The following is a 27856-nucleotide window of genomic DNA, read 5'->3' on the forward strand; positions in this document are numbered from 1 at the left end:
GAGGGTTTCCCTACAAAAAATAAGAAGCGCTGGAGAGCATCATATTCCACTGATAGGGAAACAGAGGTGTACTTTCAAAAACAATACCTTTCTATTAAATCACAGAAATCTGAATTAGGAGCCACACCATGCTGAGAATCATTCCACCATCAATAAGGGGCAATGTATTCAGTTTTAAAAACATATCTAGAGTGATTTAAACTAATATCAGAAAAGTGATACAAATAACCCCTCTAATGCGAAGCGATGTTGTACAGGTATTTTATAAATGCAGTAAATATAATTCAGTATAAAAATGTTACAATAGAACCATACTCATTTGCTCTCATAACTGGATGACGCACTGAGGATTACTGAATTAGGGACAAATCCTGGCCCTTCTTTCCTTCGTGGCAAAGAAACCACTGAGGTCACTAGATTAACAAGACTCTGAAGTCCAATTGAAATCTTAAGGACTCACTGTACCACTTCAGAGTCACCCACAGAAGATAGTTATTTTGTGGGTTCCCAAGGAGCAGATTCCCCCTAGCTCTGAATCAGTTAGGAGACTGAATGGGCTACATGGCCTCCCATACACCTCCTGACAGACAGACTGCAAAACAGCAAGGTCCATCACAATGCAAATCGAAGATCCATCAGGATGGTCTTGTGGTCTTCCCACGTGACCTTAGGGAAGCCACTTACTCTCTGTGCCTCAGTTTCCCATTTATAAAATGGAAATATACTTCTTCATCTCATAGGGATGTTGTGAGAGTAAATCCAGTAATAGTTGTAAAATAATCAGTTGTTATGATGAGGATCACTATAGAACAAACCCAATAAATAATTTGGGCAAAAGAAGCTCTCCCGAGGCCTCACAATGCGCCATGGCAATCGTGGGAGAATAGTGTGATATCACCTGCAAACCTCCTAGCCCCAATGAAAATACTATTTTAAAAAACATTAATGGGAACTCCTCCTGGTCCCTGCTCCCTGTGTGATAGCTTTTTGGTGGTTTCCCCAGCTCCACAGCTGTTGTTCCAGAATCTAGAGGTGGGAGAAACTTAAGGTCATCTTGTCCATCTGCCAGTCACTGCAGACAAGACAATTTGTCAAAACAATTGACGAGTCCAGACACAATTTACTTGCTTATCCTTTACTATGATAAAGTTAATTAAATAAATTATGTTTTTAACCAACCAGTCCAAACATATTTAAACTCTACCTGAGCGTCCAGCTTGAATTTTGCAAAGCTGCCCAACCTACTTTATATTTACTAGCGTTTTGTCCGGTCTATTAAAAAAAAACTGTCAAACACTGGAACTTCCATTACTTTCCTTGGGACATCATTCCACAAGCCAAAGAATCAGTTTTTCCTCATATTCAGACTTCATATTCCCTTTCTTAATTTTATTTTGTTACTCCTCATTTTATTCTGCTAAACAATTCCTCCCCCTGCTCAGTGTTCATACCTAGAGCTGGTTGAAAAACTTTTGATAAAACAGGTTTTCAACAGAATCTGTCATATTGTTGAAGCTGAAATGTTTGAGGATAACGTTCAATTTCAATTCTGCCAGAAACCAGCTAGGATCCCAATGTTTTCCTTCCAGCTTGCCTGCCCAGCTCCTTGACAGCCTGACTAGCAGACTGATGGGGAGCCGAGAACAGGACTCCCAGGGCTCTCACTTGTGACTCCTCATCAGCTTGGATTCCCAGGAGAGCTGGACGAAGAACGAGAATTCTCTTCTGTGGAGAATTTTGGGCTTTTGTTCCAAATTGGAACTAAACCAAATTTTAAAAATCACTAAATCCTCCAGGAAACAGAATTACAGTTGTCTGCCTAGTTCAATTCACACTCCTTACTTACACAACCCTTGGGCCAGGATTTAGTCCCTTGTAAGCAATCATAAAATGTATTTTGTTTTTGCAATTTGACAGTTTTTGGTGTTAATTATTTATGACAATACTTAATGTGCTAGTAAGCATACTGTAGTATATCTTGTACATATAAAAATGTATTTTTTGAGAAATAAGGCGAGAGCTCCTTTTTGGGAACAAACTGGTACGCAAATTGTGCATGAGGATCAGAGAAGTTCTGCCGCATGTGGGTCAGGATGCTGTATTTTAACACTGTTAGGCAGCGAGTTCTTTTATGAGAGCTTAAATAAACCTGCCTTCCACTAATCATCTTTCACATCTGGTATTAATATAAGGAGATTAAAGTAAGACAAACCCTTTTTACTGCCAGTGATGAAATTATGAATTAATGCGTCTTACTATTATACAGAAGACTGCCAACCCAGAAGGGGAAAAAATGACAAGATGCAGATACTGAGAGTTCGAGATATGAGGATAATTTATCTACAGAGCTGCCCTCAGCATATAAGAAATAAACCCACTCTGTAGTAGAGCAGGGGTTCTCAACCAGAGGCCTGGGGCCCCCTCAGCAGGTTTCAGGGGGTCTGCCAAGCATAGCTGGCATTAGACTTGCTAGGGCTCAGGACAGAAAGCCGAAGCTCTGCTGTGCAGGACTGCATCCCGGGGCTGAAGCTGAAGCCTAAGCAACTTAGCTTCGTGGGGCCCCGGGAAACTGCCCTGCTTGCTACCCCTTAATGCCGGCCCTGGCTTTTATATGCAGAAAAACAGTTGTGGCACAGCTCGGGTGTCGAGTTTTTATAGTGGGGGGGGGGGTGCAGAAAGAAAAAGGTTGAGAACCACTGTAGCAGAGGACATAGGTGCTCAAACACTGACCCTAAAACACCTCTAAAATATTAGTACAGAAAAAAAAGGGAAGCAACAGCAGTTCTGTTTAACATATGGGATCAGTTATCTGGAACCTAAGCAGATTAGTTTTAAACTTTTTACCTACTTGGTTACAGCATCAAGACAACAAACACTGTGTATGGATAAGACGTGAATTAATAAAGCTGAACTTTGACTTGCATTGAATTTACTTGACAAATGTTTGGCTATGGCTATTTACTGCCGTATGCAAGTTTTACTTTGTAAAATATCGAACAATGCTGTATGGAATATGTAATTTTATATAGTCACGGCTGAATTCAAATTAAGAAAACTGGCTGTATCATTTTATACCCTATATTAAGATGTAAATTCAGTGCTGGCCGTAGATACACCACCAGTAAACGTAGCCACAGTTAGGTATTCTTAGCTTTGCTTAAAGATTTACAAAAGTAACATAAAAATGTTAATCATTGCTTTGCTACTACTTCCAGTCCCCTACTCTATACCACACTCAAACTTCTCAAACAGAACCCAGTGAACAAATTGGAAAAATTCAAGGACTTTGCATACCTGTTATCATCTCCCCTCCATGATGCCCTGACTTGAGGAATCCAAAGACTGTTTTGGATAGATAGGCACAGTCTACACAGGCCTGCACAGCCTGCTGAAGTACCACATTTACAGGACCTGGCCCAAAGTGGTCTGGAAGCTGCTGAACTTTCTTCTTATCCAGGTGAGGTCCAGAGTTCCCATGCTTGTTAACATAGACGCAAACTGAAAAATTACAAGCTATATTTATGGAATCTGCCCACTTCAGGCACAATCACACTCAATCAAAAGTATCTCAGCGGCTCTCACTGAAAGTCATATTGAATTCGACTGATGCACACAAAATGCAAAACCACCATACACCTTCTGTGCATACACTTATTTCTTTAATAACACGGTTTACCAATAATCAGCAACTTAGCATGCAATGCATAAGTCATGAAATCCTGGCAGATTAAAGTAAAAACAGGATTTTGACCAGGTACCAAAATTATTAGCTACCCAGGCTTCCCCTGTCCCCTTTAGCAGACCACATTGCACTCAAGTGCCTCCCCTCTGCAGCCCAGTATATTTTAAAGCAACTTTAGGGCAATCTCTCTCCACTGGATGCTCAAAATGGCATCATCATTGCATTGTCTCCACATTGACATGAAATGCAGCTCGGTTCTCTAGTATTTTTACTTTTAAAATTGCACCTACTGCACAACAAAATGATGGTGCCAAACTCCATGACCAATATCTCCAACCCAGCAGCCATTCACAGCAGTATTCATTTCCTTCTTTCTCAACCTGATAAATCAGCCTCCAAAACCCTCCTACATCACACTATCATGATGAGTTTATCCCAGCCTACACCCATCTGTGCTTGTCACTGAACTCCACCTGCATATGGGTTCTGTTACACTACACCTAACCTGGTGGATGCTCTGAGCTATAAGAATACAGGGGTCAAAGTGAAGACCTTAACAAAATGCATTACTTTAAAATGCCCTGTGTCATTTCTAGAGTTAAAATCTTCCAAAACAACAGTCAAGTTCATTTTAGGAAGACACTTTCTATGGAAACGAAAAAAAACCCCAACAACTGTCCGTTCAAGAAAAGACAGGCACCTGAAATAACTCAGACGTATCACAGGGATCATGCTCTGTGGTTAAGCAACAAGACAAAATAAGGGGTGAAAGCCTGACCCCACTGAAAGTGAATAGAAATTTTTCCATTAACTGCAGTGGGACCAGGATTTATTGTGGTCTAATAAGGATATGCCTTGGTGGTAAGGCAATAGACTGAAGCATTAAATAAGATAAAAGAAATCTGTTCTTTTAAAATGAATTACAGTATTATTTGTGCTAAATGAAACTTAGATTTTTCAAACAACTGATACTTGTAAAAAGACTGTAATGCTCCTGAACTCTGCATTCATGTCTATTTTCTGTTTGACAGCAGAAGCTGCGGGAGGCAGAGACGTGGATGTGGAGAGAACAGGAAAACTCTCTAAAATATGTTACTAAACTCTTATTTGGGCTCAATAAGGTTTGTAAACCTGACAGGTTTCCTTTAGTATGAAATGATTGCCTATTCTGCCCCAATGTTGTCTAGCACTGAAAGAGGGGTAGCTGCAAGGACGTGGAGGAGACAAAGCAGAGGAACGGTTTCTTTGTAAAAGCAGTTTAAAAATGGCAAAACATTAAACACATAGCAAACTTTTCCCACCATTTTTTTTTGGGGGGGGCACTTTAGCAAGTCCCAGGATTTGGCGAAGACTGAACAGCTGACAATTTACAAATTGTCCCATAACTGTGTAATAAAGAGACTACTCAGAGGTAGTTCTAACTAGCTTACTCCTTTTCCACCACCCATTTTATAATATAGTTCACTGCCTTTGCATTTGAAATGAGTTCTTGTTTTAACCTGGCCCATTTCTCCTGGATTTTGTTTTTTCAGTGACAGACTACACATCTGTATCTCTATTTCCATACTCTCTGGAGTGTAACAGTAGTGTCTGATGGCCTTTTGGTAACAGTCATTTCCAACACTGACTGTTACTTCCATCCCAATCAGTCATTTGCTACTGGTTGGGATGGAAGTAAGATAAGACAAAGCATGTCCTTTCCTCTTTATCAAGCATTGTACTCTAGGCTATGGACGACTACTGAAAGTGCAATGGATTTTCTTATTTACACACCAAAAAGCATGCTAACCAGACATCAAATTCCTGAAGTTCTGGTGTTTCTTGTCATTGCACATACACCAAATACCAGTCTTACCTAAGCACATTTGGAGAACTGCAATATAAAAATATATTTTCATATGAAGATGTAGCAAAACAATTTATTTTCAGCAGGTGTTTTAGAATAATAGTAGCATAAAACAATATAATTATTTTTATTTAGCAGGGGAATTAATTTCATACATTCAGAGTGCCCTTTTATACCTGTGGATATAACTGCTGCTGTTGCACCAGCAATGCCAATTCCATCTTTATGTATCTGTGTACTGCCATTGTCCCCCTCAGGAGAAGTAAGTGGAGAAGAAGGTGCAGGAGGAGATTTCACTGGCAGGATTTTTTTCTGTTAAAAAAACCCAAAACACAAAATCAGCAAGTGACCCTTTCTTAAACAATTCTCATTCATAAATGAACTATGCACTATCAATCACCATTCACTACTGAGGTAAGGAACACACACCTTCAGAGTTCCACCTACTACAGTGAAACTGAACTCCCCAACAGGAAGACGTTCTAGAAACATTAAACCATTCAGGGTATTTAACTAAAACAAGACAGCCAGACCTTTGCACTATGGCTTTGTGACATGGCTGAAAGAAGTCATCTCTGGGTATGTCTACACTGGTGTAATTTCCAGCTTCGATAGATGTACCTGTGCTAGTTTTCATTGAACTAGCATTCTAAAAATAAAAGCATAACTATGGCGGCATAAGTAGCAGAATGGGCTAGCTGCCCCAAGTATGATCTCGGGTAAAACCTTAAGGAACTACATGGGGTGGGTAGCTCCTCCTATTGCTACGGCTACACTTCTATTTTTTCATGCCCTAACTCAATCAGAGCTAGATCAGGTACGTCTACTTGAGTTGGAAATTACACCTCCAGCTCCAGTGTACCCTCTGCCTAAGAAGGGAGAGAAGAGAGGGACAAACTGAGAATAGGCAATAAAGGTAACAAGAAATAGGGAGCTCATATAACTGTCTAATTCTTATCAACCACATACTTGGCATGTTAGTTTACTCTCCCTCACTTCATGCTCTGAGCTGATCAAGTCTCTGATTAGGCTGGTTGGGCTGGCAGGCAGCTCCCATAGGCGGCCTCCTCATGGCTAAGGTACTACAGGAAAACACAAAACAATACTGTATAGGGCCCTAATATTGTGAAAGGAAATGCCAGACAAGCCACCAAAACTGCAAGAAATAACACATGCATAATGAGAAGTCACTCGTGAAAAAGAAATCGTTTAGGTTAGATCAGTAGCTTGCCAGTTGATGGCACTGCATTTGTAACATTACTCTTCTTTTCACTCCAAACAAATTATTTTTTAAAGGTATAGCCTCAGCTAAGTTTTGTTTCAATGCCATAACTACCTCATCCTTCCAGCTGTGGTAGTGCCCTGTTACACTGGAGCAGGTCATCTGAAGTAGCATAACAGTGAATTTGGTGTGGAAATGTTACTAATGATCGTGTTTCACTTTCATGCTAAATGGAAAAAAACCCACCACGCTAAATGTATCTTGCCTTCTGCTTCCAGCTCCACTTAACTTTTCTTTGCATCTGCAGTTGGTTTTGATAAACATTCATATGTGCGGATTTAAGAGCCAGGCCATGTAAGAATTTAGGAGAAGAGGGGGTGTGGTGATGAGGGGAGATTTACTGCTCCTATGAAGATAGCTGAAGGCTTTGAGCCTGTGAAGGTCAGAGAAGGCCTCCAGAGGTGTTAAGTGGAGGGTGAAAGAGAACAAGCTCACTGTCAGCTGCTATTATACTTGTTCTGCAGATGCAGATTGTGCTTCTCTAAGCACTGCCCTGCAGCTGCAAGTTGGTGCACAGAGAGATGAGCTCATGCAATATTGCTAGTGCAAAATGTTAATAGACACAGGTGTCATGCTCCCCCGAACATGTGAGATTGTCTTAAAAATAATAGATTTGGGGAACTTTATTTGCTTTCTCATTTGAGTCTTTAAGATACATTCAGGTCACATTTTCAAGCTTTTCTCTGCAACCAGGAACACTAGAAATTTGCTGAGATTCTCCATGATCACTTGTCTACGTTAAGTAAAAACACCAAATAGCAAAGCTTATGATAAAATCACGAGGGCTGCTACCACTGCATATGCTCTACACAACACAGGTTGGCCAGTCTCCACCCCTTCATGCTACAAATTATAGGCACCTCCTGCACTGGAAAATGGAATACGAGAGGGGTTCTCAGTACACACAGGCACAGAGCAGCCACAATCTGGCCCTTTTATCACACCAGGGAAGCATTTCATATTCTAATGTTCTAATAAACTTTGTAAGCATACATGAAAATACAGGGGATTTTAAAGCAGTTCTACCCACTTTCCCCATTTTTCTTCATCAGAACAGGTAATATTTTAAAAAATGGCTATTCCCATGCACTCATACATCCCACATACACTTATTATTGCTAGTACTTAAACTAATGTAAGCAGAGTCACGATGAGCTCCACCCTGACATCTGGTGGTGAGTTGGGGCAAGTTGTGGAAAAGAACTTCAGGGGCTGATCTCATTTGCATAGGCACACCCACCCCGCCTAGCATGAGCCCATAGCTGCCCAAGTGGTCACTTTGGCTGCTGTGGGATCCCCAGTTTCTCTGTTATTGGGGCAGGAAGAATAAATTGTTATTATCCTGATTATGTGAATCAAGGACAGTGGAACAGTACTTGGCCTTTTGTTATGATGGAGGGACTAGCCATCAACTAAGTAGCACTCGCTAAGCAAGGGACATGAGTTCCAAAACTCAGTGAATGGAGAGAGACCGAGGACAGGTATTAATACTTGGTGGTATGGGCCCCCTGGTGAGGGCCTTACATGCTAATTACACTTCCTCCTTTCTCCACTGTGGAATATCAGAGCTGATTTTGATTCCATTAGGAGTCTAGTTACAGGCTGCTGAACTGAATTCACTTTTGGCCAATAGTGCACAAGTACTGAGGCTCCCCTATACAAGCTGAAATCACTGCGTGTTAAGTAGTGGGGGAGCCTGAAGATATAGTGCAGAGCAGTTTGCGGGACGGCTGGCAGAGCAGAGCAGCTCTTGAAGCAGAGCGGTTCGTGCGATGGCTGGAACAGCTCATGGGGGCGGCTGGCAGAGCGGAGCAATTCATGGGACAGCTGGTGGAGCAGAGCGGAGCCCCATGGAGAGGCTGGGACAATCGACTTTGGACCACATGGTGCCCCTTAAACCCCCCCCCATCTCCACCCAGGTTGGGAGGTAAAACTCTGCAGATAAACTTTTGAACTCTGGTGCTGCACTGACCAGGGACAGAAACTTTTGGGTTGTTGGACTTTTGGGACTTTGGGTGACATTGGGTTGCCGGACTCAAGAACCAAAGGGAAAGGTCACGTCCCAATTTGCTTGGGGTGGGTTTTTTTTGCTCATGGGTTGTGTTATGAATCCTGTTGGTGGTGTTTCACCAACATAATGCCACGTAGTTTCTCTTGGTTATTAAAAGGTTTTTGCTACACTCAGACTCTGTGCTTGAGAGAGGGGGAGTATTGCCTCTTGGGAGGCGCCCAGCGGGGGTGGTATATATTCATCCCAGGTCACTGGGTGGGGGCTCAAGCTGGTTTTGCATTGTGTTATTGGAATGAAACCCCTAGATACTGAACCCGACCCTTGTTGCTGCCTACTCTGAAGGGCAGAAGGGTTACACTAACATTATGACCTAAGTCAGATGTACCTCAAACAGAAGTTTGCCTGCCATTTGCAGACAGCAGAGAGCTGGCTGGTGATGTGGTGGGGGTTCTCTTCATTGATAGCTCCTGACCTGCATTAAAAGCTAAAAATTCACCAAGGCAGGAGTTTTGAAAAGGAGGCTACAACAGCTAGGAAACCAGCTCTCATTGAACTTCAATAGAATTTGGGAACATAATGCCCTCAGGTGCGTTTGGAAAACCCAGACTAAACGTTCTTCTGTATCACTTTTACATGTAAACAGTTGCCATAAGGAAGCTGAGATCACAAATGGGAAGGGAGATGATCTGTGCAACTGTGAATGGGAAAGGATGAGAAAAGGTGCACATGACAATCTTTCCCTTAAGCTGTGAACCAACACAGATTGATTTTTGCCAAAAATTGCATTAAAAAGCTACTCAGCTATTAAAAAACGTTCTCACATAAGACTTTTATGATAGCTACAGTCATTATGTGATTTTGGAAACAATTTTATATCGACACAGTGACTTTTCACTTAAGTATCTTAAAACAACCAAAATACAGGACTTTCAGTTTATGTATTCACTCTGAGCACTGCTGCAACATCTATAAAGAACTGCTTTAGCTTACTATGAAATATATGGTACATGGCAAGGACTGAGATTTGGTAAAGGTCAACAGGCCAGAAAGGGCTGATTGGAGAGTCTATTTGGCATTGGGTGGTGACTGACGTTGCTGTAAGGATAATAAATATGGTGGCAGGAGTTACATTGTACTGATGATGGACACAGATCGTTTAGAACAGATGGAATAATATTCTACTGAACAGGGCAGTCAGTGGCAGCTTCCCAGTACATCTAAATATTCAGTAACAAAGGACTCAAATCATCCTGGACATAGAGAATAAACATGTACTGTAGTTAGCTAGGGCAAAACTTCCAACTTCCTAGGCATGACAATCCAAAAAGTCTCTCTATACAACTCTACAAGAGGTGACTTCACTCTACTTTGGGGCCATTGCTATTCCATAGCACAGAAAGCCATAGATAACAGAGAGGAAAATTCAACATGTGAAGAGATGGATACATGAAAAGGAAATAATATGAACATTCATGTGGGAGACATGGAGGGACAAACATCTTCAACAACTAACATAACAGTGCATATACTGACTGGCTACTCCCCACATCCTCATTAAGGACCAAGGTACAGCCCGTATATTTGAAATACTGAAATATGTGGTCTGTTTGTTTTGACAGTAGTCTGGTTACTTGCATTGCTAAATTAAAGCATACATTTAAAAAATAATACATTAAAAACAGATATAAAGGGAACAAATGTTTTCCTTTCATATTAGAACTGAAATTAATAAAAAACACTACGTATTGAAATTGGGAGAAGGATGGTAAGGAGTCAAAATACAGGTAAGGGGAATTTTGTATTGAACTTTATTGCACTGTTATTGGGAAGTATTTGGATGAAAGACATTACATGCAAAATAAGCTTATTTTCTATTGCAGAGATGGAAATGTTGAATATTACATAATGATAACAAACAGTGAAACATGTTGATAAACAGATATTGCAACAGAATGGACTGCTTCCCCACCTGAGAATTATTTGGAAATTCAAAATGTACTGATCAAAGACTGACCTCCTTAACCATATATTTTCAAACTAGCACAAAAAACTTGTGAAAGGCTTAATCAGTCCGAACTGGCCTTAAACGTTTACTCTAGCGGCCTTTAAGCATAAGGCATTTTGCTATATTTAATGTCTGTTTAAGATGTGCAGTCTTCATGATATTCAGTCTGAATCTCACAAGCTCTCTGAGTGTGGCACTCCCAATGTAGTCAATGGGACTTTTTATTTTTTTCATCATTCTTTTGTAATACCTGCCATGTTTCAAAAAGTGTGTGTGTGTATAATATTTCTTGAGTTAATTAAAATATTCTTCTGGGTAAAGTGTGTGGTAAAATGGAAGACATTAATAAAAACAACCAAACATCATCCTATATAAGCATAAACTCTATTCAAACAATGCTAAGACAGAATCTTTATTATTTTTAACTAATGAGTCATTTTACAGAAGTCAGCAGAGCTTTATATTTATACTGTTTGATGGAGAGGGTGAATTTTATATCACATATATAGTAACTTAAGCAACATGTTACTCAATGCAGCAGTAATAACTTTTTATGGAATTTCAGAAGAAATTCATTTTTACGTTTTCCAGTCTAAAATTATACACAAAGCCTTGGTTTCTAACACGCCCTAAAGTAAGGTAAACACTGACTAAACTTAACATTTATTTCAGTAAGAAGATAATTAAATCTAATAACCTAAGGGATTGTCTAAACTTGGAAATTTACTGAAAAAACTATTCTGGAAGAGTAAATAATAAATAGTAATAATAATAAATAAAGCCAGTGGATTAATCTAAATCAGAAAAAGGGTCTCTATTCTAGAATAAGAGTGTTCACATGGTGGCTTACCTCAAAATAAGAATTCCAGAATACTTATTTTGGTAAATTTCAAGTGGAGACAAGCCATAAGTGCTTGAAGGAAAAACAGCATCAGACTGTACATGGAATTATAAACAGCATGTTCAAAATAACGAATCACTACAAAGTTCCACAATACAAATTAAAGTAGCAACTGTAACTAACCTTTCTTCCAGGTTTTAAACCTTTTTTCCTTGTTTTGAGATTTTCAGTAGAGGTGTTTTTTGTCAGAGGAATGGCTTTAGGAGATCTTCCCTTCCTAGGAATTGTAGATTGTCCAGGGGGGTTGCCCCGACTTGTTTTCCTGCCACATTGTGGTGGCACTGGAGCAGACTTCTGTGGAGACTGCATTGAACGCCGGGTTACTTTGGAAGGGGAAGACTGGGCTTTTGCACCTCTTTTTATAATGGAAACTGAGGGGAAAAACAAAAAACAAAAACCTCACCTCAAAATTAATACCAGCTTCTGAAGGTATTTTGTGTCATTGTCCAGAGATTACTTCGTACTACAAAAGCAACTTTTCTAATGATTTAAAAAACTTGCTACATATTTAATTTAAATTTTAAAATCAGTGTAAAATGAAGCTATCTAAATGTAACAAGTGTTTGGTATCAAACTACTTCATTTAACTAAATCCAGAAAGAACAAAATCCAGTCCCGTTCCCCCCCCCCAAATATATATATTTAAGAGGGACTTTTCTACAAGAGACCGTTTTCAGATAAAAAACAGAGATAATTTGAATACACTCACCTTACAGATGTTTCTCATAGTTTCCATTACTACCACAACTATTACATTCATATAGTGCCTGTCATCAAGAAGGATCCCAAAGTGCTTAACAAATTCTAAAGAATATAAAAAATCTAAGCTGCACCTCTAAATGTAGCTGCCACAGGGGCAAAACAATGTCAACTATTCAACTGTGCACAGCAGAAAGTGAAGAATACCATCCAAGTAAAGAGGAACAACGTTTTGATAGTCAAAATCTTAATAACTGGGAATTTGTCCGGGAAATCAAGTTTAACACCCAGAAAAATGCCAAAGATTAATTAAAGAGACAAGGTGGATATGACCTGAAGAAGAGCTCTATGTAAGCTCCAAAGCTTGTCTCTCTCACCAACAGAAGTTGGTCCAATAAAAGATGTTCCCTCACCCACCTTGTCTCTCCAATATCCTGGGACCAACATGGCTACAACAACACTGCATGCAAAGATTAATTACACTGAGTGATCAGCAGTTCAGTTTTAAATTTCATTTGAAAGAAAGTCCTCGAGCAGCACAGTGCCCACTGAGACTTGGATTCAATATGACTCAAAGGGAAAAGAATGACCTATTAATTTTCTGTAATATCAAAGTTTTCCTACGTGGGATGTCCACCAAATACAAACCTCGCTAACCCTATGCAGCTCACATCTGACTAGATCACAGCCTGATGATAACAGGCTGGAAGCCATGACCAGATCTCTCTTCTATAAGAGCCTCCTAGTTAATAATGACAGGTTTCAGAGGAACAGCCGTGTTAGTCTGTATTCGCAAAAAGAAAAGGAGTACTTGTGGCACCTTAGAGACTAACCAATTTATTTGAGCATGAACTTTCGTGAGCTACAGCTTTTCACCTATTTGATTGTGCTCTGAAGTCATTATGATGAATTTATGATAACTTCCTTGGCAACAAATTGATATTAAAACACAACAGAAGGAGTTTCTACATACACAGATATACCACTGATGGGAAAATGTGTTATGTCAGTCTCCAGTATCTCCTCTGGCCAACTCAAACAGCAATGACTGGTTCCAAGGGAAACTTATCTATTGTCATTTGATGAGAAGGCTGATCAACAGAGCTATATATGCTTTTGAGGAAGTGGTGAGGAAATAAAAGGCAGAGAGAATCGGACAACCCTTGCACCCCGAGAGGCAAAAGTTCAATTAAAACTAACAAACAAATAAAACAGAGGAAAATAAATAAATACAGAGACTTCTCTTGACCCTCTTCCCCCACCCACATGTATGCGTGCACATGTACACACACAAAGGAAAAGAAATACGAGACAAAAAGGTTGAATTTGATAGATTCTCTGTCATGTGAAGTATTTAAATCAAGACTGGATGTCTTTCTAAAAAGAACTTCTGGCTTAACTAAAGCATATGAGGTTCCTTGATTCAGGAATCACGCAATGATATTCTATAGTCTGATCTCCTGCATAACACACGCCAGATGATCATAATGGTCCCTTCTGGCCTTAAAATCTATGAACCTGTACTTAACATGACAAAAATTGAGAAATTCCAAATTAATGTTAAAGCTGAACTGACATAACCAAAGCTAAAATGCCTGATCTGGAACACTACTGCAAGCTGAAAGGGATGGATTCTAAGACTTTATTCTAATTTCCAGAGTTTTGTGTACATCAGAAAATTGTTACTGCTGAGCTATTAGTGATTGAAGATATATTTTGAAAAAAAAAAAACCCACCACAAATAAAAGTAGAAGTTACATTTTCAAGGGAATCTAGACAGACAATTACCATTAGTCAATACAACAATGCCTACCCATACATGTGACGTGCATCTCAGCAGTCCAGTGCTCTGTCTTAAGTGGTGCTTTTCATTTTATAAGTACTTCTCCCAATGAGTTAACTTTAACAAATAAATCATTTGAAGAGAAAGTGTCAAGGTAAAGTGAACTGAACCGAACATCCCAAAATGACACTTCAGATGCTTATAAAACAAAAGTTCTATTCAAACAAGTTAACAAGGTTTTAGGACACGTTAAACATGTTTTGTTTAATTCATTTATGAATCAAATGTCCTTGATGAGCAATTTTTTTTTAAAAAAGTCCTTTTTACTAATATTTACATTACATTAAATACATTACATTAAATATATTTTCTGCCTCTAGGTAACTGGAAAAAAGGAGCTTCTCAATTAGGAAAGTAATCACTTTCCTTTTATTTATGCATGATAGTACTTACAAGATTTCATGTACAGTAGCAATTTAAAATAAGTTTAACTGAATTTTAGCCAATACAAACAACATCACTCTTTTATGTTATGCTTTTGAATCTTCCAAGTGACAACTCTTACTAGACAACATATCTGGAAAGCAAAACAAGATTATAATAAAAATACAGCTATTCTATTCGGACCACACAATTCTGTGCTTAATAAATAAAGTCAAGAAATTGCAAAGAAATATGTGCTTCATAGATTCATTGTCTGGCTATACTGAAATCTAGCAAATGCTTTCATAGTCTCTGTTGCACAGTAAATGAAATGTTTAAATACACAGATAATTCCAACGACAAATGTTAATGCCAACAGATTCTAGGAGTACAGGTACGCATTTCTACACAGTGGGTAAATTTCAACTGCTTTGTAAAAAGGATTGATATTATTTACTAAACAAAGGCTAACAATGCAAACATTACTAATCTGGTCTTGCTGTACTGTTGAAATACAATATAAAATATATGTTCATTTTCATCATCTTCCTACCTTTATATTCCAGAGGGCCAAATACTAGCCGTGTTGACCATTAAGGGGGTTTAGGTCCCATTAGATAATTTTTCTTCTTACTAGGATTCAAACTGCCTTTTTGAATAAGCAAGTCTACAACAAAGCCCATGCTGCCTCGGCAGCAGCACTGAAATACTAGCAAATGGGAATGGAGCTATTTGCATTTGTTGGTTTAAGAGATGGGGGAGTGGAGGGAAGTGAGAGACTGCTAAAGTAATTCCCATATTGTCTGCAGGCTGTATTGACAGTGATCATCAGTCACCTGCTCATACTTCCTTCACCCCTGCCTTCCGAGGGAGACCAAAGGTTACACTGGGTCAAAGAATCTGGAAAGAAATGAAAAGACATGCAAAATCTAGCTGCCAACCCACTGCATCTGTGGACAAAGTTATCCCCGCTGGACCACATGTTCCAAAAACTAAGACGTTTTAATAGTCTCAAGAGGACTTGTTAAAATATATCAATGAAAAGAAGAGAGAAAAAACACCATGCTCTGCTTGCAATTACTGCAGCATTTAGCAGGGATATTTACAACAAAAAAAGCACATTTGCTTTTTTCCAGGACAGCGCTTTGCATTATAATGGTCTTCTCATTTGCACGAACAAAACAAAGCATTTGTTTCATGCTGCTCTACCAAAAAAATAAAATATCAACTATTCGAGCTTCATGGGGTTTATGCATATAATTTAGTGAGCAGTGTTCTTTCCCATGTCTCTTATCCTAAGTAAAATCTGTATTCAAATCCTTTGAAAAGATGGTCTCATTTAACTAAAAATATTATAAACCATAGAGTAAGCAAATAAAATGTTAACTGTTCATAAATATTCAGAGTTTTCATAGATTACAGAGCTCTCTAATTACACTACTATATTATAGGTATATAAGTTAATACACACACAAATTAAAGATCTTTCATGCTTTCAATTATTAGTAACATGACAACATTTTCAAAAGCTCCAAAATTGTCATTATCTGGAGAACACAATATCCGTAACTCTGTACCAAATATGTAGAAGAGCAAAAAACTTCAAATACCCCAGGACCCCAAATCCTGAAACACTTACCAAGGGTCCAGTTCTTGCACATGCAAAGCCAGTGAAGTCAACTGGTACTACTTGCTAGAGTAAGGTTTTCAAGGATCAGGGTTTTTGTTCAGGGCCAAATTCTGCTTGCCTTACTCATACAAGTAGGACAACTGACTGAGTGGACTGAATCTTTGCAAAGGACTGCAGAATTAGAACCCAGAATGTTTTACTGGGTATTTCCTGTTAGCCTTATAAATCTGAATAAGTCCATCGGTAAATGTAATGCTACAGAAGAACTCAAACATAGGGGAAAAGGAAAAACTACAGTTCAGAAGCCTGAAGATTGGTGCAATTCCAATTAATAGAATTCTCCTTAAAAAGTTCCATATCAATTCTTTCATTTTATGTTGTTCATCTTGAGCGAAGTCATAAAACTACAGAATTTGTAACATATTTGGAATACTAGGAAGTTCTGTTGCTTCAGACAGTTGCCGATAGGTGATTATAAAAAAAATGATTAGAAACTCTGAAGTGAAATTACATGAAAATAGACCCCAACCCCAGTGCTGTGACAGATCTGTGTGCAGAACTCCCTTGAATTTCTGGGCACAGAGCACTTGCTAAATTAGGCCCAAGATGTCAATTGGGCAACAGAATGATTTTATTATGCAAAAAAGTTATACAAGTTTAACATTAAATCACATTGCAGTCTTGCCTCTGTTCTTTATTAATTATTATTATATTACTGATTACTAGTAGTATAATAGTGACTTCGGGCCCCTCAGAAGACTGCCTCCCCCCATGCCGAGCACCACTATATATATTAAAAAACAGTCCTCTTGCCTCTATAGAGCTTGAAACACTAAAGGGACAAGAGAAAGGCTGGGGAGAAGAAAATGCTCTTTCTATTTCACCAGTGAGGAATGGCAGCAAAAAGATTAAGTAATTTAGATCCACTATTAGCCAAAATAAATCACCATCACCTTCAGGGAAGGGGAACCTGCCAATTTTCCTTGGGAGGAGGAAGTTCCTCCAATCCTGAAAAAGCCAACATTATGTAAAAGACTCCCAACTATTGTCCCGCCTCCAGTCTCCCATTTCTAGGTCAAACTAACAACAAAATGACAACCAAGCATCTACAAGAAAAATGTGTAGGGCTTGCTGCAAAAGCCTTGTCAGGGTTCCTTCCCGACTCTGAACTCTAGGGTACAGATGTGGGGACCTGCATGAAAGACCCCCTAAGCTTATTGTTACCAGCTGAGGTTAAAAACTTCCCCAAGGTACAAACTTTGCCTTGCCCTTGAACAGTATGCTGCCACCACCAAGCGTTTTAAACAAAGAACAGGGAAAGAGCCCACTTGGAGATGTCTTTCCCAAAAATATCCCCCCAAGCCCTACACCCCTTTTCCTGGGGAAGGCATGATAAGAATCCTCACCAATTTGTACAGGTAAACACAGACCCAAACCCTTGAATCTTAAGAACAATGAAAAATCAATCAGGTTCTTAAAAGAAGAATTTTAATTAAAGAAAAGGTAAAAGAATCACCTCTGTAAAATCAGGATGGAAAATACTTTACAGGGTATTCAGAGTCAAATCAGAGAGGATCCCCCTCTGGGCAAAACCTTAAAGTTCCTGAAAACAGGAATAAACCTCCCTCTTAACACAGGGAAAATTCACATAAAACAAAAGATAAACTAATCCGCCTTGCCTGGCTTACCTATACTGGTTGCAATATTGGAGACTTGGATTTAGATGGGTTGGAGAAGATGAATTTCTGTCTGGCATCTCTCAGTCCCAAGAGAGCCAACACGTAAATAAACCTCACAAACAAAAGCCTTTCCTCCTCCCCCTCCAGATTTGAAAGTATCTTGTTCCCTTATTGATCTTTGGGTCAGGTGCCCGTTAGGTTAACTGAGCTTCTTAACCCTTTACAGGTAACAGGATGTTGCCTCTGGCCAGGAGGGATTTTATAGCACTGTATACAGATAGGTGGTTACCCTTCCCTTTATATTTATGACAAGTCTCTATACTAAAGCATTTCCAGTACATCTAAAATGATTATTGAAGATTAAATGATATCTTATTTACATGTCCAAGCACAGCCTCTTTCACTGGGAAAGAAGAGCAGAAGAAAACTCCCTGTAATTCCTAAGGGATCTTACTGTCCATCTTTAAGCGTTCAGATACTATGGTGATGGTGCCACAGTGAACCCTTAGAGATTGCGAGCTGAGCACATGGGCCGCGGTAGTGCTTATTTCACACTGAGCCATCTCCAAGTAGAGTTGTGGCTCAATGATCAGGGCACTATTCCCAATATTTATTGTTTATTTATATTACAGTAGCACCTACAGACCTCCCCACCCCCACCCCAGCAAGGCCCAACGTGAGGGAGGCTGTACAAACCACACACTTATTCCAAGCCTGCCCACAAGGAGAATCACTGTGAAGTGAAGCTCTGCACCATGAAGCAATCTGTTGAGTCCCCACTTAGCGGCCTCTCTGCTTCACACCATTTCTATAGCTGTGTACCAGGTGGCAGGAGTTAGCTTTAAATGTATTGGAAAGGGAAAAAACTCCTTAGGTCTCAATGTTTGAAATAATCAGAATCTGGGGAGGGTGAGACGACATCCAAGAAACTAAAGGGCCTTGATCCTGCTTCTATTTTAGTCAATGGGAATTTTGCTATTGATTTCATTGGGAGCAAGATTGGGCCCCAAATGGGAAAATAAAATGCAACAAGCCTAAGAAGAACATAAAGTCACCCTGGAAACTGGTCAATTGTTTTGTCTGAAAAGTACCATACTTGAATTATGGCACTGTTATTCCTGGGGTGGGTTATAAATACTGAGATGCAACGGCCAGAAACCCACCAAGTCCCAGCCACTGTATGGCCAGTAACAAACATTCATAACACAAAAGGTACACAAGATGAATTAGAAGCAGAAGAAATGAGAAAATAGAATCCATTAAGTAATGGGAAGACAAATAACACTTGGAACACTGCTATAACATAATTTTAACAAGAGAACTCAAATGGCCTTATCCTAAAGCATCTTCTGGGCTTATTCAGGCAAAGACATTCAACACAGTCTCTTCTTTGGGAAGAAGGGGAAAAACCCTTTCCTCCTTTTACAACAGATGCCTTACTCTGAGAGATACCACATGTGACTTGTTTTGAGATGCCACGAAATATTAAAAGGAAAAAAAAAAAAGCCTAACAGTGAGAGAGGATGGTGGCAAATAATATTTTTAGCCTTAAGCATTGTGGATTTTTCATATAAAACTAGGAGGACAGTATAAATCTGCCATTTTGTGCATGTCTGGTTTAACTATTGTGACCTGGACATAGAACAAAGCTGAGTTAGAGAAAAATGTAATCCATGCCAAAATAAAAATGTTACATCAACGTTTGTTAATGCTCCACTGAAAAGAAAAATAGATTATTGTGCTGTATATAATGCTTAATTTAAAGTTTTGTACTGTAAAAATTTCAGAATCCAGAGTAATTATATTAATTTTTAGTGAAATTGTTCATTAAACTATTTTTTCAGCTGTTCATAAATGTTTGTTTGCAAAAACATTAATTACCTTCTACACTTGGGTAAATACAAAATCGAGGTACAGGACAATTAGTTTTAAATAAAAAATAATTTGAATATCACCGTAAAGAAATGAATTTCTGATAATTATCATCTTGGAAAAACAGAATAAAGAAATTGGATGTTGAAAATATTGTTGGAAAGTAAAAGATACAGACAAGGTACTTCACATTATCTGTTTTTGCCTGCACTATTCCTATGCCCGTAAGCAGTTCCTGAAGGGGATCTTTAATATCACAGGTTGATTAGTGTAATGAAAGATGACTGCTCTAACCAACAATAAAAGGGCTGAACTGGGAGATAAGTGATGAGGTGACACATGTACGGGGGGGAAAGGAGGCGGCTGAGGATAAAAGCTGCAGTTGTTCATCACATATCACTTTTATATTTAGATTACTGGACACAGTCTTCCTTATGGTCACTAAAATCTGTCTCTCCAGCACTTCAGCTAGAGATTTCCCTTTCTGACTCCCCCTATTGCTTGCATCTCATTTTTTCACACCTTGGCTCATTTAAATTCCTATTCTGATAGTCTAGGAAGATCTGCATGAGAAAGAAACTGCATTTTTTTCCTGTCATTGTCTGCATGCAAGATTCTACTCAATCTTCGCAGATGAAGCTACTTAATTATATAGTTATCAATACCCAGACAGGCTCGTTTCCAACTGAATTTTCAAAATCCTCTAACTACACTTCATTTTGTTTAAGGAAGCATTTCAGTTGTTGCAGTATTGTGTGTTCTTTTGTGCAGGGAAAGGTGACTGCCTCATAATACCGATACAAGATGTATTATGTTGTCTAGACCAGGGATCGGCAACCTTTGGCACGCAGCCCTCCAGGGTAAGCCCCCTGGCGGGCCGGGCCGGTTTGTTTACCTGCTGCGTCTGCAGGTTCGGCCGATCGCAGCTCCCACTAGCCGCAGTTCGCTGCTCCAGGCCAAAGTGGGCTGTGGGAAGCAGCGGCCAGCACATCCCTCGGGCTGCGCCGCTTCCCGCAACCCCCACTGGAGGGCCACGTGCCAAAGGTGCCAATCCCTGGTCTAGACAATTGTAACGGATGTGTGATGAACTTGAGCACACAAATGTCCACCAGAAACCTCACTCTTACTATGAGGTTCTACAGCAGCTTGAAGACTGTTCTGATGATCCCAGGTTAGTTTCCACCTAATTCAACCTTAAACCCCCCCAGACTGCTAGCTACAATGAAAAACACTACACTAAGTATGGTAGGGATGTCTTACATCAGTTACAGTCAAACAAAGATTCTGAGGATTACACACTGAAAGTCATCAGTGTTAGAAAGTCATATCTAAAAATGTACAAAATTGTAAAGCAAAATACAAAAAACACATTGAATGATAGTGTCAATATTTTATAAAGTCTGCCAAACCTATGATGATGGAACTCAGGACTAGTTAATGTTAACAAGTCAACCAGACACTGTTGCAAAATTTCTTTTTCTCATATACCTCCCTCCACCCACTACTCTGAAAGAGTCAAACATGGGAAATACCAGCAATAAGACTAACACCCAAGGGTGTTATAAACTATAGTTTATCTAGCTAAACAATATTTTGTTTTAGATAATCAATAGTTAGCCCTTCCCTCTCCATTTTACCTTTTTTATTACTTCTTTCATAGGGCATGATCCAATGCCTATCAAAATCTATGGTAGTCTTGACTTTCATGATACTGGATAAGGCCCTTAAAACGTAAAATTCTTTGGGCCAGAGATTCATACGTATGGACATCATCTATTACACTGTGAGTGCTACCATAAATTTATGATGGGATATCCCTCATTTTATACCTGAATTTACCGCCACGTTATATACATCACTTGCTCTTTCTACCTCCTCCTATGATAAATTATTTACATCAGAAATGTTAAACTACTTAACCAACCTGTAGAAAAATGTATTTAGTCCAAGACAATGCCATATTTCATGCTAATTCCTAAAATCTTTGCTTGCTCTTGTATCCCTCACTTTAAATCTGTCACACATTTTTGCCCTGACAGATTACAAAGTATATGATCAAGGCATCCAAGATTAAAAAAAGACTGCCATATTAATTAGGAAACTTTTGTTGTTGTTCCTAATATTTCAGAATTAAAACACATTGACTACAAACTGCCTATTACAAATACTTTCACCTTTAAGAAGTACAGCATACTACTTTCCCTTTTTAAAGTAGGCTTGAAAGTGACACGATGATAACGAGTAATCTACTTAGACAAAAATTTCATTTTGCTTTTTTTCAATCTAGATTGCTATCTAGATGTTCACTGTGACAGACATTGCAACCCCATGCAGTATCTTTGGGGACCACTGTACTAAATTTATGAATGGTTCATGTAAGATTGTGTTGTACTCCATGGATTAAGGTGAGTCACTGAAACTAAATAATTCTCTTCATTTTGCTTCAGCAAATGGACATGACTCTCTGTCCAAGGGGAGGGCCCAACCCTTGTTAAATGGGACATTGGTCTACCTACCAGACTCCCCATATGGAAGATGGGTGATTTCTGGTATGTTTAGTATGGATTTAAAATCTGTTTATCGTTTGTTTGTTTTTAAATATTGTAGTGAGGTGGAGTGGCCCCCCTCTGACGCTTACAAGGAGAAACCCGTGGTGGGTGGAGCCAGGCCAAGCCTGCCCCTTGAGTCAGAAGTGGAGGGCGGAACAGGAAGTATAAGAGGCAGGGCCTCCAGCTCAGTTGAGGGAGACCCAGGGATGGAGTCGGACACTGCTGCCGGTCCGAGCCAGGGACTGAGCTGTCTCAACCTCTGCCTCTGGAGGAGTATCCGGAGGAGCTGCTGCCCGGTGAATAAGTCAATGCAAGTGTCAGTGTAGACACTGAAATGCTTACGTCAACTGTTGCTGGCTTTCAGGAGCCGTCCCACAATGCCCCATGCTGACAATACAATTGATACAAGTGCTCCTGGTGAGGAGGAACACTGCCAACACAAGGAGCCAAGTGTGCACACACAGAAGCAATTTATTAACTGTGGTGGCTGAATGCCAACATAAGTTAGGTTGATATAATTTTGAAGTGTAGACATGATCTCATGATTCTTGGTCTGTGACCTTGTACAATCAGCATATTACTTCAAGACACCCCGGAGCATCAGCTGCATTTACACTTCAGTGATGTGTGAAAGCATGGAACCATGCTAATTAATGGCAATTGCTAACAACTATGGGCTTGTCTCCACTTAAAATACTATGGCAGCACAGCTGCGCTGCTGTAGTGCTACCATGTGGACACTACATACCTCCTCAAGAGGTGGTAGCTAGGTTGACCGAAGAAGTCTTCCATCAACATAGCTCTGCCTAGACAGGAACTTAGGCCTTGTCTACACTACAGAGTTTTGTCAACACAGTAGACTGTTGAAGTGAGTGGTGAATCACATCATTATGCAGGTATGGATGATGGGCAGTGGCTCCAGAACTTTCAGATGTGGAAAGCCATCTTCCTCCAGCTGTGTGAAGAGCCTGCCCCAGCACTGTGGCGCAAGGAGTCCAAAATGAGAGCTGCTCCCTCGGTGGAGAAGTGCATGGCGATTGCTGTGTGGAAGCTGGTGATTCCAGACTACTACAGTCATTCGCTAAACAGTTTGGAGTCGGGAAGTCAACTATTGGGGCTGCGGTAATGCAAGTGTGCAGAGCCATTAATCTCAGCCTCCTATGAAGGACTGTGACTCTTGGCAATGCGTGTGAAATACTGGCTAGCTTTGTGGCAATGGAATTCCCTAAGTGCAGCAGAACAACAGGTGGCACGCATATTTCAATTTTGGCCCCGGACCATCTTTCAACAGAGTACATCAATAGAAAGGGATACTTTTCTATGGTATTTCAGGCACTTGTGGATCACCGTAGGCGTTTCACTGACATCAACACACGGTGGTCCGGAAAGCTGCATGCATCTTCAGGAACACCTGTACAGAAAGCTACAAGCACAGACTTCCTTTCCAGACCAGAAGATTCCAGTGGGGGATGTTGAAATGCCTATAGTGATCCTGAGAGACCTGGTGTACTCCTTACAGCCATGGCTCATGAAACCTTACACAGGAAACCTGGACAGCAGCAAAGAGCACTTCAACAGGTCGAGCAGGTGCAGAATGACAGTAGAATATACGTTTGGCGGATTAAAAGCATGCTGGCATTGCCTTTATGGCAGAATCAGATCTAAATGAGAAAATATTCCCACAGTCATAGCAGCCTACTGCATGCTCCATAATATCTGTGAGGTTAAGGGTGAAAAGTTTTCCCTTGGGTGGAGCACGGAGGCAGATCACCTGGCTGCTGAATTTGAGCAGCCAGATACCAGGTCTATTAGAGGGGCCTAACGGGAGGGCTACATTTTAACCACCACTTGTAGGAGACAAATAGAGATTGCTTGTCTTTCAGAGAATTTGTTTTTATTAAATACCAGTTAAAACACACATACACACACAAAAGACTTGGTGGGAAGAGAGATAGGAGTGCAGGGCAGTGTAGGCTCTCATAGCTGTGTGCAAGTCCAACTATCATTCTGGAAGCTGTTCAAAGGGATGGAGCGAATGGGATACTGAGACATTGGGGAATTTGCAAGGAATCTGTGGAAGGAGTTTGGGGAGGGCAAGGAAAGCAGTTGTGTATCAGCTGCGGGGGGTCATGAGCATGCATGTCTTCTGCCTGGAGCTTGATTATGGACTTCAACATCTCCTTTTACTCCTCCACCATGTCTATCATCCACTCCTGGCCCTTTACAATGTACTCCTCACTCTCCTTTCTGTCTTGCCTTGCTATTTTAAATTTTTCTTTCAGGGTCTCTCCCCAGTCCCTGCATGCTCTTTTTTTGGCCTCTGAGGATTGGAGCACCTCTCAGAACATGTCCTCCTTGTTCTGCCTTGGTTGCTTCCTTATTTGGCAGAGGTGCTCCACCAATGTGTAGAGGGTTCCCTTATAGGCCACATCTGCGTAAGCACAAGAAATAATACACAGAAGCATGACTGTTAGTTCACACACAGCACTGAATCAGTTTAGTAAAATACACCTCCTTTAACATATGAATCACTTTCTCTCTGTCCCTTGGCAAGCACACATCTTGGCAAACACCCTAAACATGGTGAGTTTGGCCCAGGGAGGGATGCGGGGTTGAGCATTCAAGATGGGGTAAGGGTCTAGGTGGTTTTTTAAGGTGATCACTGCAGGCAACTAGGGACAATATTGTAAATTCTGCCATAATTTTCCACAGGTGGGGGTCAGTGAAGTTGATATCTCCTGAAGGTAAGCAAGGATACAAAGGTGAAGCGTTCAGCTTCAGACCCAGTCCCTATGCTGCTTGCCTGTGTGCCGCTTTGGTCCCTGCACAAGTGATTGCTGATTGGCACAGGAAAGTTTCCTACAATGGGGGATGGAACAAAGCAGCTCTGCCAAGGAATCTTCGGCAGAGAATTGGCAAGTACCTCCCAGTTTCCTAGAGATCTCTCTGGAGGATTCCTGTGAAATCTCCGTGTGCATTAAGACAAAGTTCCACCGCACTGCTTAGCTGCAGAGAGGAATGTGAAGCACACGGAAACACAGCTAGTGTTGTACATTTCTATCCTTTCACTCACTTCTAGAATATACAGAGCTAAGAACAGCTCTGCCTCATATAACTGAGCATCATCAACTCAAAAAGATCACTTACCAGAGCTCTCCTCTCCCTCATCATGCACGCTAGAGACAGACTGCTGGGGAGGGCTAGACCCTTCTGGAGTAGAAAAGAGGTCCTGACTCGCTCTACCATCGGATGACCTTGCTGTGTGCTCCACAGTCCTTCAACTCAACCTCCTCGCCCATGACTTTGTCTTTAGGATTGAGTCTACTGTCCGCCACCATTTCCAGCCCCGCCCAAGTATCCATGGGGTTCTTGGTGGTGTAGGTGTGATCACCGTCAAGGATGGCATCCAGCTTCTTACAGAAGCAGCAGGTCTTTGGCGCAGTGACAGTTTGCCTCCCTTGCCTTCTGGTATGCCTGCCGCCGCTCCTTTATCTTAGCACGGTACTGATGCATGTCCCATTCATAGCCCTTATCACACAAGTCACGAGAAATTGGACCATAAATATAAAAATTCCTATGGCTGGAGCGGAGCTGGGACTGCACAGCACTGTGGGGAGAGGAGGCTGTGCAGTCCCAGTGGGAAAGCATTTGGAGCTGCCGTGGTCAGTTGGGAAGATGCAATGTGAGCTGTCTAAACCGAGCCAACAGCAAGTGACATTTCAAAAATTCCCGGGCCTTAAAAAGGGGAAGGACAGATGTCTGTGTACCTGGGTGCAGGGCAGCAGAGTTTGAACTGCTGACCAAAGCAGTCAGGATGGGCATTGTGGGACACCTCCTGGAGCCCAATTATAGCAACATAACCAAGTGCGGTGTCTACACCGACTTTGTCAATACAACTTTGCCAAAAAAAGTTCTATGCTTTATTTTGTTGGCAAAGCAGAATTTTGTCGGCAAAAGGAGCATTGCAGTATGTACATCTCCGCTGTTCTGTTGACGAAAACCGACTTTTGTCAACAAAACTGTGTAGTGTAGACAAGGCCTTAGGTTGGCTTAATTATGGCCTCAATGTAAAAAAAGCTCTACACTTCAGCCCTACAGCATGCAACAAAAAAAAGACTGAAGATGACAAGATGAAAAACAATTAGATGACAAATATGGTGATAAAGAAAAGGGAAGAAAGAACCTTTTGCAAGCATTAAAAAAAATTTAAGCTTCACAACACTTCCGTAAAACCATGAAAATTCTGTCCTAATTCAAAGACTGGGATATTGAAACAGTGTTTTAAAGGAGTCATCTTTCAAATGTGCCCAAATTCAAGTGGTCCAAAGGGGGGCGAGAAAGTGAGAAAGACAGGTATTTCTCCAACAGATATTTGCTAGTTAACAGCATACATCAAGTCATCAAGCTGTAGCCTGCTCCATAATTTTTGCTTTGGGAAATAGCACATCACATTCCTTTGGATTTAGCTTCCAAAATAAGAGGGAAATACAGCCTCTTTCCTACCAAATATACTCAGTAGTAGCCAGTACCCCACAGATTATTGTAGCTCAGTTTAGTTCTGAATTTCTTTTCAGCCGCACATTCAAAGGTTTCCCTTGATCATAATCTCCTCTTTAGTTCACTGCTGCAGGAAGGATTTAGGTCTGAATATAGAATATTAGGTCTCTCTATATTAGGTCTGAATATGGAAGAGAGATCTTTGATTCTAAGTCTTAGGAACTTGTGACCAGTTTGTTTGCAGTTGCATCTTCAGATGACAGAAGTGCCATAGATCAAGATAACAGGTTGATAAAAGAGATCAAAGACAACTCTAATATTTGGGATTAGATTTACATCCAAGTCCTTGATATTTTCATTAAACTTCATATACATTCCTAGAAAAAACTGACCACGTGACCTAAACTGCTGGATGGTCAATTTATCAACAGAAAGGCAGTGGATGAGATTCCTCTGTATGCTACAAATTACAACTGGGATTTTTAAAGGAACCTAAGGGAGTTAGGCATCCAACTCCCCTAACTTTCAATGGGAGTTGGATGCCTAACTCTTAGTCACCTTTTAAGATCCCAATCTATTTGCCCTGCTCTGCTTGCTACTATCAAGTGAGCTAAAGCTGCTGAAGAAAAGGCTGAAGTTGTCACTAAAAATCAACTAAGAAACATATTTCTTGCATGAAACAAGAGATTTAGATATAAGAATCTCCCTGGGAATTGACTGGAAATGCAGCTCTCTTCTCATCATCTCCAATCTCACAGAAATATTGCTTTAAAATTATGTTCCTAGCTATAAATGACACAAATGCAACTGTATGGAGAAAACCCTCCAATCTTCAAAGCCTTTTTAAAAAGACAACAGTATTATTTTCTTCTACCTACTGTGACAAAGTTCCTCCTATACCTTGGTGGGTCCTGTGCTTTTTGGCGGATTTGCTCACCTCAGAGGTTTACAGCAGCTCTCAGTTTGGTCACTTCTGCTAGAGACTCAAACCTGTCGT

At 40.3% G+C, this 27856-nt stretch overlaps 1 protein-coding gene across 5 annotated transcripts in view; it reads right to left on the bottom strand.

The window, feature by feature from the left end:
- Positions 1-27856, bottom strand: part of SCML2 (Scm polycomb group protein like 2) — a 148042-nt gene that overhangs the window by 41675 nt on the left and 78511 nt on the right. For all 5 annotated transcript variants that reach the window (XM_048862159.2, XM_048862176.2, XM_048862167.2 and 2 more), the window contains 3 exons: positions 11851-12098; positions 5705-5840; positions 3295-3498 (listed from right to left, as the gene is read on the bottom strand). In XM_048862159.2, coding sequence (XP_048718116.1) covers positions 3295-3498; positions 5705-5840; positions 11851-12098 — 588 coding nt within the window. The remainder of the gene's footprint in view (positions 1-3294; positions 3499-5704; positions 5841-11850; positions 12099-27856) is intronic.

This window comes from Caretta caretta, chromosome 1, assembly GCF_965140235.1.
Source record: "Caretta caretta isolate rCarCar2 chromosome 1, rCarCar1.hap1, whole genome shotgun sequence".
NCBI classification, from domain to species: Eukaryota; Metazoa; Chordata; order Testudines; family Cheloniidae; genus Caretta; species Caretta caretta.